General features: G+C 43.3%; 1 protein-coding gene across 1 annotated transcript in view; it reads left to right on the forward strand.

Annotated features, from left to right (window-relative positions):
- Positions 1-12450, forward strand: part of LARS1 (leucyl-tRNA synthetase 1) — a 360224-nt gene that overhangs the window by 230733 nt on the left and 117041 nt on the right. The window contains exon 21 of the mRNA XM_069244681.1: positions 9513-9570. Within this exon, the coding sequence (XP_069100782.1) occupies positions 9513-9570 (58 nt within the window). The remainder of the gene's footprint in view (positions 1-9512; positions 9571-12450) is intronic.

The raw sequence follows: 12450 nt of genomic DNA on the forward strand, positions 1-12450 counted from the left end.
CTGGAGATAGAAGTTCAAGCACTATTGCAAAAGAACGCAATCGAGTTAGTACCAAACACACAAATAAACACAGGAGTTTATTCACTGTACTTCTTAATACCAAAGAAGGACAAAACGCTAAGACCAATCCTAGACCTAAGAATACTAAACACATACATCAAATCAGACCACTTTCACATGGTCACACTACAAGAAGTGTTACCATTGCTGAAACTACACGACTACATGACAACATTAGACCTCAAAGACGCGTATTTCCATATACCAATACATCCATCGCACAGGAAATACCTAAGGTTTGTATTCAAAGGAATACACTACCAATTCAAGGTACTGCCTTTCGGTTTAACAACCGCACCAAGAGTCTTTACCAAATGTCTAGCAGTAGTCGCTGCACACATCAGAAGGCAGCAAATACATGTATTCCTGTATCTAGACGACTGGCTAATCAAGACCCATTCGTTAATAACGTGCTCACACCACACAAATCAAATCATACAAACCCTCTACAAACTAGGGTTCACAGTCAACTTCGCAAAATCCAACATTCTGCCGCGCAAGGTACAACAATACCTAGGAGCCATAATAAACACAACAATAGGAGTAGCCACTCCAAGTCCACAAAGAATTCAAAATTTCAACATCATACAACGCATGTATCCAACACAAAAGATACAAGCAAAGATGATATTACAACTCCTAGGCATGATGTCTTCATGCATAGCCATTGTCCCAAACGCAAGACTGCACATGAGGCCCTTACAACAGTGCCTAGCATCACAGTGGTCACAAGCACAGGGTCACCTTACAGATCTGGTGTTAATAGACCGCCAAACTTACCTCTCTCTTCTATGGTGGAACAATATAAATTTAAACAAAGGGCGGCCTTTCCAAGACCCAGTGCCACAATACGTAATAACAACAGATGCTTCCATGACAGGGTGAGGAGCACACCTCGATCAACACAGCATACAAGGACAATGGAACGTACATCAAACAAAACTGCATATAAATCACCTAGAACTGCTAGCAGTTTTTCAAGCACTAAAGGCTTTTCAACCAATAATAGTTCACAAATACATTCTCGTCAAAACAGACAACATGACAACAATGTATTATCTAAACAAACAAGGGGGGACGCACTCAACGCAATTGAGCCTGCTGGCACAAAAGATATGGCGTTGGGCAATTCACAACCAAATTCGCCTAATAGCACAATTTATCCCAGGAATTCAGAATCAACTCGCAGACAATCTCTCGCGAGATCACCAACAGGTCCACGAATGGGAAATTCACCCCCAAATTCTGAACACTTACTTCACGCTCTGGGGAACACCTCAAATAGACTTGTTTGCGACAAAAGAGAACGCAAAATGCCAAAACTTCGCATCCAGATACCCACACAGGCAGTCCCACGGCAATGCCCTATGGATCAACTGGTCAGGGATATTTGCCTACGCTTTTCCTCCTCTCCCTCTCCTTCCTTATCTGGAAAACAAACTCAGTCAAAACAAACTGAAACTCATATTAATAGCACCAACTTGGGCAAGGCAACCCTGGTACACAACGCTGCTAGACCTATCAGTAGTACCCCACATCAAACTACCCAACAGGCCGGATCTGTCAACACAACACAACCAAACGATCAGACACCCAGATCCAGCATCGCTGAATCTAGCAATCTGGCTCCTGAAATCCTAGAATTCGGACACTTACAACTTACCCAAGAATGTATGGAAGTCATAAAGCAAGCCAGAAGGCCATCCACCAGGCACTGCTATGCCAGTAAATGGAAGAGGTTTGTTTGCTACTGCCATATTAATCAAATCCAACCATTACACGCAACCCCAAAACATGTAGTGGGTTACTTGCTTCACTTACAAAAATCTAACCTAGCTTTCTCTTCCATTAAAATACACCTTGCAGCAATATCTGCATACCTGCAGCCTACCTATTCAACTTCCCTATATAGGATACCAGTCATTAAAGCATTCATGGAGGGCCTTAAAAGAATTATTCCACCAAGAACACCACCTGTTCCTTCATGGAACCTAAATGTTGTCTTAACTAGACTTATGGGTCCACCTTTTGAACCCATGCACTCCTGCGAAATACAGTTCCTAACATGTAAGGTTGCATTTCTCATCGCCATTACCTCTCTAAGAAGAGTAAGCGAGATTCAGGCGTTTACAATACAAGAACCTTTTATACAACTACACAAAAATAAGGTCGTCCTAAGGACTAATCCTAAATTTCTACCAAAAGTTATTTCACCGTTCCATATAAATCAAACAGTGGAACTTCCAGTGTTCTTCCCACAGCCAGAATCCGTAGCTGAGAGGGCACTACATACTTTAGATGTCAAAAGAGCATTAATGTATTACATTGACAGAACAAAGAGCATCAGGAAAACTAAACAGCTATTTATTGCATTCCAAAAACCTCATGCAGGAAACCCAATATCAAAACAAGGTATAGCCAGATGGATAGTTAAATGCATCCAAATCTGCTACCTTAAAGCTAAACGACAACTGCCCATTACACCAAGGGCACACTCAACCAGAACGAAAGGTGCTACCATGGCCTTTCTAGGAAACATCCCAATGCAAGAAATATGTAAGGCAGCCACATGGTCTACGCCTCACACATTCACCAAGCACTACTGTGTAGACGTGTTATCCGCACAACAAGCCACAGTAGGTCAAGCCGTATTAAGAACATTGTTTCAGACTACTCCCACTCCTACAGGCTGAGCCACCGCTTTGGGGAGATAACTGCTTACTAGTCTATGCAAAACATGCGTATCTACAGCGACAGATGCCATCGAACTGAAAATGTCACTTACCCAGTGTACATCTGTTCGTGGCATCAGTCGCTGTAGATTTGCATGTGCCCACCCGCCTCCCCGGGAGCCTGTAGCAGTTCGGAAGGTACCTTCAACTATTTGTATATATATTATTTTAACCTTAAATAGGTACATACTTAGTCACTCCATTGCATGGCCACTATTACTACAATACAACTCCTACCTCACCCTCTGCGGGGAAAAACAATCGAAGATGGAGTCGACGCCCATGCGCAATGGAGACAAAAGGAGGAGTCACTCGGTCCCGTGACTCGAAAGACTTCTTCGAAGAAAAACAACTTGTAACACTCCGACCCAACACCAGATGGCGAGCTATGCAAAACATGCGAATCTACAGCGACTGATGCCACGAACAGATGCACACTGGGTAAGTGACATTTTCATTATCTTTCGTTTGGCTAGCTGTGTGTAGAGTTTCCCATAGGGTTCTTTTTAATGTCAATTTCCTTCCCTTCATTGCTGCTTTATATTCTTGTCTACGCTTACGAATCTCAGTTGTAGATCTTTTTGGGGCTCTTAGAGCCTTTTTCAATTTCCTATGTGCTTGTGAACAGTTATGATCAAACCATCCAGTGGCCCTTTTTTTTCCCGGCTTACCACTTCTGGTTATAAGGGCTTTCTTTATAGATTGCATAATCAGTGTGAGGGCACTTAAACATCGCCCTGGGTCTGGGTTCTCACTTAAACAGTCTGCAAAGGCATACTTGCAGTCACTTAGTAACTGTTTCAGCAGGGATTCGGGGTCAATCTGTGACCATTTCAAAGTATATCCATTACGCAGCATTAGTTCAATATCATCTATCAGGGTGGCCCTGTCAACTCTATCTGCTGTAGGGGGGGTTATTAGGAGATTCAAACTCTGAGGATAATGGTCACTGATTGCAATGTCATGCAAAGTATAATTCTCAAGGTGGTGAGCGAAGTGGGTTGACATTAGAACGTAATCAATCACAGTATTCGCGCCCCTTCCGTTGTATGTTGGTTTAAACTGGGATTCAGCAGAATATAATTCGTTTACAAAGGATAAATTATGGGTTTGAGCCAGTAAGTTCAATGCGTCTCCTTGGGTGTTGTGTGTAAAATGTAGACTTAAGCCACTGCCTTCGGGATCCCAACCACATACCTTATCTGAGATTTCTTTACAGGGATGGACATTAAAGTCTCCACTCCAAATCATAAAGATCTCACGGTTATTATTGATACTTGTTATTTTTTTAAAAATCGTTTCCCATCTCCATTAGGATATTAGCAAACTCTCCTGGGGTTGCATTGTTATAAAGGTTAATGATGACTAGGTGAGTCTTATGATCCAAGTTACCCTCTATCATTTGGTAGTATGAGGTTGTAAATTTCATCTCTAGGTTTTTTAGTCGCAACTTGTTAGAGATATGTGTACATAGACCCCCTTTTGGTCTACCATGCCTGGACTGAACAGCTGGTATGTGAAATGTTTTATAACCATTAATGTGAAGAGGACTCAATAACCATGTCTCTTGAAGACATATACATGAATATTCTTCTATAAAGTTCACCCAATTCTCATTATCTATCTTATTGGTTAGACCTGCAATGTTCCAGAACAGTAGAGCAAACTCCACTTTCTGTTTAGGGATGGCATATTGGTCCATTGGTGTACAGAGAGGTAAGACATCGCCAGATGGCTGTGATATATTTCTGGGGGCACTGCTCTGGGTTGGATGGAATTGGGACCTATTTACTATAAGATCTATTGTATAAGATGTATATTCTTTGTTTGAAGCCTGCCCTGGTTTGTGTTCTGTCTGGGCTAGTTCATCTGGAGGGACTGTCTGATTCTTATTGAGTCAATCTATGTCTTCTAAGACCGTGAGGGGGTGAAATCTGTTGCGCCCTATAGGGAAATCTGATGTTTTTAAGGTTACTCTTACTGGTTGTGGGCTTTTGGGGTTATTTCCTGCTGATCTTTGATAGAAAACACCTAAGGGTAGTAGTGAAATTCCTTGGGGAGTGGCTTGTGTGGCTCCTATTTCGTGGATAAGTTTGTCCACTAAATTTGGTGACCTAAATGAGAGGACCACGCAGTCACCTTCCAGCACTTTCTTACTTCTGCCTATCCACTTAACTCTCCTGACCATTTTTATATTGTCAAAAAGGGGCCCAACCATACCTGAGCCCTGTCGGACTCCTATCCAATTGAGGGCCTTATTTCTCAGAGTCGTCCATGATTCTATCTGCTGATTGCCTAACGATGGGACGTTAGCCAAGACCACTACGTAGGGTGTGACCTCTGGAGGGAGATGTAATAAATCACTTGGACAATGTAATATATTTGGGGGTTTGGTCCTATTAAATGTGTTCCTCACTGAGTTTACGTAGGGTTGAGTAGTCATAGTCCTCGATGAGCTGTTGCCTACTCTCTTAGCTAATCTAGAGTTTGGATCTATTTGATCAGAGAGAGGGTCATGAGCTGTAGCAGCAGGGGGTAAAGGCCGGGAAGTTTGATTCGAGTCAAAAACTGGTGGCTGCAATGATGTCTTTCTCAGGGGATCTACATTCGGGCGTATATTGTTTGACCCGTTTTGCAAGAGAATTGGGAGTTGTTTTCCTGGTTTTTCCTGGTCTAAGATCGGAGATGGTATATTAGAATCCTTTATTACGTGGTGTGAATCTTTCTGTTGTATGACCTTTATTAGTTCTAGACCTTCCTCAAGTTTATTCTCCACTCCCTTTAGGCGCTCCAGAATAGAATCCAGAGTGAGGCCTATAGATGATTTCAGAGTGTTTACTAACTCATGTAGATTACTAAGGAGTGATCTAGTCGTGTGTCCTACGTTATTTGACTAAAAATAACTAAAAGTGGAACTTTTCTGATCACTGTACCTCACAGATGAAAGGATCTTGTTTTAACATTCTTTGGGCCGCATGAAATAACAAATGACTCCTGGAAGTTCACTTTGAGTCTTAGATCACTCATAAACTCATTAAAGCTGTCAAAGAATTTCTGGAGGCCATTTGCTGTGCGCACCAACAAGACTGTCATCCATGTACAACAAGACACGGACAAAAAGACTACCTATTTTTGGGACTTCTTCTGTACATTTAACTAAAAAGGTACCTATGGAATATATATAAAGTCAAAATAAAAAAAAGGGGGCTAAAATACAGCCCTACCGAACTCCTCTGATTAAACTTATTGGGGCTGTACAGTCCCCCTCGTGGGAAAACAAACTTTGTAGATGTACCTTGATGCAGTCATCTTATGAGAGTCAAGAGTTGATTGTCTATCCCTGCCTGCTCCATCAGTCCCCACAAAAGGTCCCTATCTACCACGTCGAAAGCACGGGAGAGGCCCATAAATGCCATAAGTACATCTCCTCTCCTGACTGACACATACTTATCTAAGATAAGCTTGAGATTAAGAGCCTGCTCAGATGTCCCCAGACCTGAACAGAAACTGTACTGCAAGGGGCTAAAGAACATATTTTCCTCTGCCCACAATTCTAACTTCTCGAGAACAACTCTGCCCAAGATCTTTGCCATTGAATCGATTAGCGATATAGGGCGATAACCTGTAGGTAAATGTCTTCTTAAAAATTGGACCAATCACTGACTCTTTCTAGGATGGCACGAACTCCCCTCTGTACTGCAGCCAATATAACAGTTGTAATCAAGGGATCCCATTGCTCTAGATTAGCTTTAGAACAGATCGAGGGGGACCCCATCTGGTTCTGGGGCTTTACCACTGGAGGCGCCAACTATGGCTTTTGTCACAGTTTTAACATCCACTAATTCAGCAGCCCAGGTTTCATCAAAAGCTGGCTCTTCTATAGGATCCTCCAATGTAGCTTTTTGCTGTAGATTCCAAATACTACAAAAATGATCTATCCATTAATTCTCAGTAATATTACAAGTAATCTCACTAAGAGGACTCTCCAGAAAAAAGGGGGTGATTGACTGTCTGCCAAAATAGAGATGAATCTTAAAGCTGTGTGGTGTTTAGGTGTATGTCAAACAGAGAGATTTGAATGGTAAGGTGCACTTAGTTTTCCATCTTCAGAAATAATGTTATTTCAGAAGACTTGTGTACTTTAAATCCGTCATCCACAAATAAGGTACACCTAAAGTAGAGGCTGATTCTCGTAGGATAGGGATCTCTTCTGTTTTGTATCAGCCACTTCATTTGAAAATAATCAGTTGACCTGTGTTTGTTTACCTACCCCACGGTTTTTCAACTGAAACAAGGTCTGCATCACTGGCAAACGTCTTTCTTGTTTAACTAGGCAAAATCTGCAATATTGTTCTTGTATTGTGTTTCATTTTCTTATTATCCTACATTCCTTGCCCAAGGCCTTATATTGGGCAGATTTTGCCTGGTCGCAGTTCCAGTAGTATTAAGAAGTGACTAACACAGGGCCCAGTTAGGACCCATTTGAATGTTCTTAACTTTACAGTTCAGATCGATTCCTCAACCACGACTGTAAAATCCCTTAAGGTAATCCATCTCAGCGATGCAGTTCCTGTTTAAACTTCACATTTCTGGTGGATACTTCTAACTGCAGATTCTCCACCTTTACAATATCCCCAGGTGCCAGACTTGACCCTCTACCCTGCAAAAGAGAGCTTGAGCCTTATATAGGCACCACCCCGTTGAACTGTTAGTATCTTTCTGGACAGTATCCATGCCCTCAGACGCCCAGAGCCTGAAAACCAGTAGTTTGTGCCAGGGTACAGATCGGACATTTTTAGATGTAAAGGTTTCCGTTCCACAGGACAGGGAGACGAAAGAGCGATGAGAAATCTAGACAGAGTATCTCCTAGAAAGAGCATTGCCTAAGTTAAGTAAATTGCTCTTCTGATGGATACTTCTAGCTGCCGATTTCTCACCTTTAAATTGTATACCAGAGCAGTACTTGGTGGACATTGTCAGTGAAGAGTCTGCCTGCACTCAGATAGAGAATGCACTGGAAAGAGTGTTACCTAAGGTAAATAGCTTCTTCTTTACATCATCTTGAATTCCCAAAGAGTATTTGTTTTTCCAGATATTCTTTACTTTTTTCATACAACATTGGACTCTTGTGTTGTGCATACTCTACACTGTCACCTTTAGGTGTCTGGGTGAGTCCGAGTGGTGGGTGTTCATGGTGGGGCACAATTGAGAGCTCTGGACTTGAGGCTGAGAACAGTGCTGGTTTCTGTCTATATTAGTGGGTCATAAAGATATGCAGAGTTCATGCTCATCCAATCCTAGACTTCTGTAGAGCACACGGAGCTATGGTCATTAAGGTGCAAATTGTAATCACCATAATATGTGGAAGTGAATGCAGCTGTGAAATATTCACTGTGCCAAAGGGAATAAAACTGTGTTTATATGTGGGTGGGGGAGCCTACGTGCAGAAGGGCAGTGAAAAGAGTGAGAAAGAGAAGGACTTGAACTGTGATGTGTGCTGATAGAGGATTTGCAAGAGCTGACATAATTGGAAGGGCGTAAGTGTGTAGCAGACAAAGTGATGCGAAGAGCGAGTATAAAGGATTCATACACTCCAGAGACCACTACTCACCCCACTGTCCTTAGTAATGTTCAATGCAGTCTCATTTTTTTTATTTAAATCATTTTTCATTTTACTTACTCACAGCATATTCATTGTTGCACATTTACCAGCTAGCAAAAGCAATATTTCTAGCTTGTTGCAGACACTTAATTGTGATATGTCTAAACCCACGAAAAGAAAACTTGCAGTGGCACCTAAATACTGATCAAGGGGGCACCATTTGTGAAGCACAGGGTGTTTAATGTCATGCCCTTAATTACATAGGAGATGTCCCGTATAGAGGATTTCTAGTTATGCCCCTCTGGTCACTTCCTTTCAGAGACACCCCTACTTTTTTCTTCCCGGTTCAAAGCATGGCCTATTCCTTTATTTAGAGGCATGTTTTTTTGCTTCTGGGTATTTGAAGAGCTGTCAAATTACTGGCATTCAACAATGTTCGCCTCTTTGCAGGTAGACTTCGCTATTATGTTTTAAGCGCCAAAACTCCAGTTTGCAAATTGTTATAATTAGGAGCAATGTCCTGACGAAGGTCATAGGCAGAAAGCAAGTTACTTTTCGGATTTGGATTTGTTTGTTTAACATTAGCGCGTAATTCTGATATGCAATATCCTTGTTTGCTAATTCTGATATGCAATATCCTTGTTTGCTAATTCTGATATGCAATATCCTTGTTTGCAGGACCACCAGTCTATTTTCACAAATTATGTGGATTAAGTTATCGCTGCCTAGGGTTGCCACCTTTCTCAGAGAAAAATACCGGTCATTTATTCATGTTTTAATATTCTGCAAATGTCCGCCATTCTACTTAAATAGGACTTTATATAAAACTGTCTGTATTCATTTTTAACATGGCCTTTCTGCCTTTCACTTACCTGTCAGACAGGCGTGGATCATTAAGACAGCTTTAGAACACATTTTCAAGTGCTTGCTTCTTATGTTGGGTGTTTTCATTATTTACAGAGGCAAACCGTGCCTACTTTAGGTGATTTTTTTCATTTTTGTACAGGCCAAGAATTGAAAATGGTAGTCATGTTGGTAAAATAACGCCCAGGTGGTAACCCTAGTGCTTTAGCAACAGCAGCCTGCTTGGAATAAAAGAGGTGTCTTTTCCTTTACAGTCGTAAATGGCCAGTGGCTGTGAGGGCGAACGGGCATCTTTTGCTGAATTCTGAAAAGGTACCTTTTTATTTTGCTGCCGTTTTTTTCCTTCTGCCTTCATTTTCTATAGTATGTTAGTTCTGAGTTAAGAAAGCAGAAGGTGAACACAAAAGCTGACATTACCTTGATATTATCAAGCCTCCCACCTAACTGTGCTGCTTCCTTGACATAGAAACTGTGTGACCTCTAAATTAGGACACTTTGGAAATCCAGTCAGTAGAAAGATCTTTGTGATAAGAGAGTAACTCCTGCAGCCTAGAGCCCTGGAGATTCTCCCACCATTTTGTACATTTTCCTGAACTTTACATCTTTGTCTTTACAGATTGCCTTACAGTGATTTTGAGGTAGAATATTATGCCTCTGTGTTCTCCCATTTTGTTGTGTCCTATATCGTTTAGATCTCATTCAAAGCTGTTAGCTGGGTGCTTACTTCCTCATGGCCACAAAAACACAAGTGGTAGTGGTTAAAATAAAAGGTAGTTCTGACTTGATGAAATATCTATAGGTAAGAAATCGAAGGGCAAAGACTGAACTTAACATTGGAGCCCTATGGTGTACTAAAAGGCAGAGGACCTTTTTAAGAGGAAGGCTGTTAGTATGCTAATTAACTAAGGGGTCAAAGGTAATCTCAAAGGAAATAGGTTGTATTACTTTTTAAAAATGGAGCAACACAGAGGCAATCTATATTTGGTTGGTAGCAAGAAGTTGCAGTTCATATTTAGAGGTAATGCTTATATGTGGAAGACATTAAAAATATATCAATGGGGTTGAGCTTATATATGTTTTTTCTTTTTTATTAACTCTTCTTGCAATGGCAAGCTGGTAATTCCTTTCCACTATCCTGCAACCTAGAATTAACTGTCAATTTCTGTAACTCGTAATTTTACTTTTCTATAATATACTTAATCTCCAATAGATAGGTTTACTGTTGTCTTATATCCTAGGTTGTAAACAAAACGGAGCAGCAAGAGGGAAACCTGTAGTAACAGAGGTTTAGGGTATATAGTAAGTGTAAGGAAATGCCTCCTTGGCATGGTTGCCCCCTGACTTTTTGCCTTTGCTGATGCTATGTTTACAATTGAAAGTGTGCTGAGGCCTGCTAACCAGGCCCCAGCACCAGTGTTCTTTCCCTAACCTGTACTTTTGTATCCACAATTGGCAGACCCTGGCATCCAGATAAGTCCCTTGTAACTGGTACTTCTAGTACCAAGGGCCCTGATGCCAAGGAAGGTCTCTAAGGGCTGCAGCATGTCTTATGCCACCCTGGAGACCTCTCACTCAGCACAGACACACTGCTTGCCAGCTTGTGTGTGCTAGTGAGGACAAAATGAGTAAGTCGACATGGCACTCCCCTCAGGGTGCCATGCCAGCCTCTCACTGCCTATGCAGTATAGGTAAGACACCCCTCTAGCAGGCCTTACAGCCCTAAGGCAGGGTGCACTATACCATAGGTGAGGGTACCAGTGCATGAGCATGGTACCCCTACAGTGTCTAAACAAAACCTTAGACATTGTAAGTGCAGGGTAGCCATAAGAGTATATGGTCTGGGAGTTTGTCAAACACGAACTCCACAGCACCCTAATGGCTACACAGAAAACTGGGAAGTTTGGTATCAAACTTCTCAGCACAATAAATGCACACTGATGCCAGTGTACATTTTATTGTAAAATACACCACAGAGGGCACCTTAGAGGTGCCCCCTGAAACTTAACCGACTGTCTGTGTAGGCTGACTAGTTCCAGCAGCCTGCCACACTAGAGACATGTTGCTGGCCCCATGGGGAGAGTGCCTTTGTCACTCTGAGGCCAGTAACAAAGCCTGCACTGGGTGGAGATGCTAACACCTCCCCCAGGCAGGAGCTGTGACACCTGGCGGTGAGCCTCAAAGGCTCACCCCTTTGTCACAGCCCAGCAGGGCACTCCCGCTTAGTGGAGTTGCCCGCCCCCTCCGGCCACGGCCCCCACTTTTGGCGGCAAGGCTGGAGGGAACAAAGAAAGCAACAAGGAGGAGTCACTGGCCAGTCAGGACAGCCCCTAAGGTGTCCTGAGCTGAGGTGACTCTGACTTTTAGAAATCCTCCATCTTGCAGATGGAGGATTCCCCCAATAGGGTTAGGATTGTGACCCCCTCCCCTTGGGAGGAGGCACAAAGAGGGTGTACCCACCCTCAGGGCTAGTAGCCATTGGCTACTAACCCCCCAGACCTAAACACGCCCTTAAATTTAGTATTTAAGGGCTACCCTGAACCCTAGAAAATTAGATTCCTGCAACTACAAGAAGAAGGACTGCCTAGCTGAAAACCCCTGCAGCGGAAGACCAGAAGACGACAACTGCCTTGGCTCCAGAAACTCACCGGCCTGTCTCCTGCCTTCCAAAGATCCTGCTCCAGCGACGCCTTCCAAAGGGACCAGCGACCTCGACATCCTCTGAGGACTGCCCCTGCTTCGAAAAGACAAGAAACTCCCGAGGACAGCGGACCTGCTCCAAGAAAGGCTGCAACTTTGTTTCCAGCAGCCTTGAAAGAACCCTGCAAGCTCCCCGCAAGAAGCGTGAGACTTGCAACACTGCACCCGGCGACCCCGACTCGGCTGGTGGAGATCCAACACCTCAGGAGGGACCCCAGGACTACTCTGATACTGTGAGTACCAAAACCTGTCCCCCCTGAGCCCCCACAGCGCCGCCTGCAGAGGGAATCCCGAGGCTTCCCCTGACCGCGACTCTTTGAATCCTAAGTCCCGACGCCTGGGAGAGGCCCTGCACCCGCAGCCCCCAGGACCTGAAGGACCGGACTTTCACTGGAGAAGTGACCCCCAGGAGTCCCTCTCCCTTGCCCAAGTGGAGGTTTCCCCGAGGAACCCCCCCCTTGCCTGCCTGCAGCGCTGAAGAGATCCCGAGATCTC

Source organism: Pleurodeles waltl, chromosome 7 (assembly GCF_031143425.1).
Source record: "Pleurodeles waltl isolate 20211129_DDA chromosome 7, aPleWal1.hap1.20221129, whole genome shotgun sequence".
Taxonomy (NCBI): Eukaryota; Metazoa; Chordata; class Amphibia; order Caudata; family Salamandridae; genus Pleurodeles; species Pleurodeles waltl.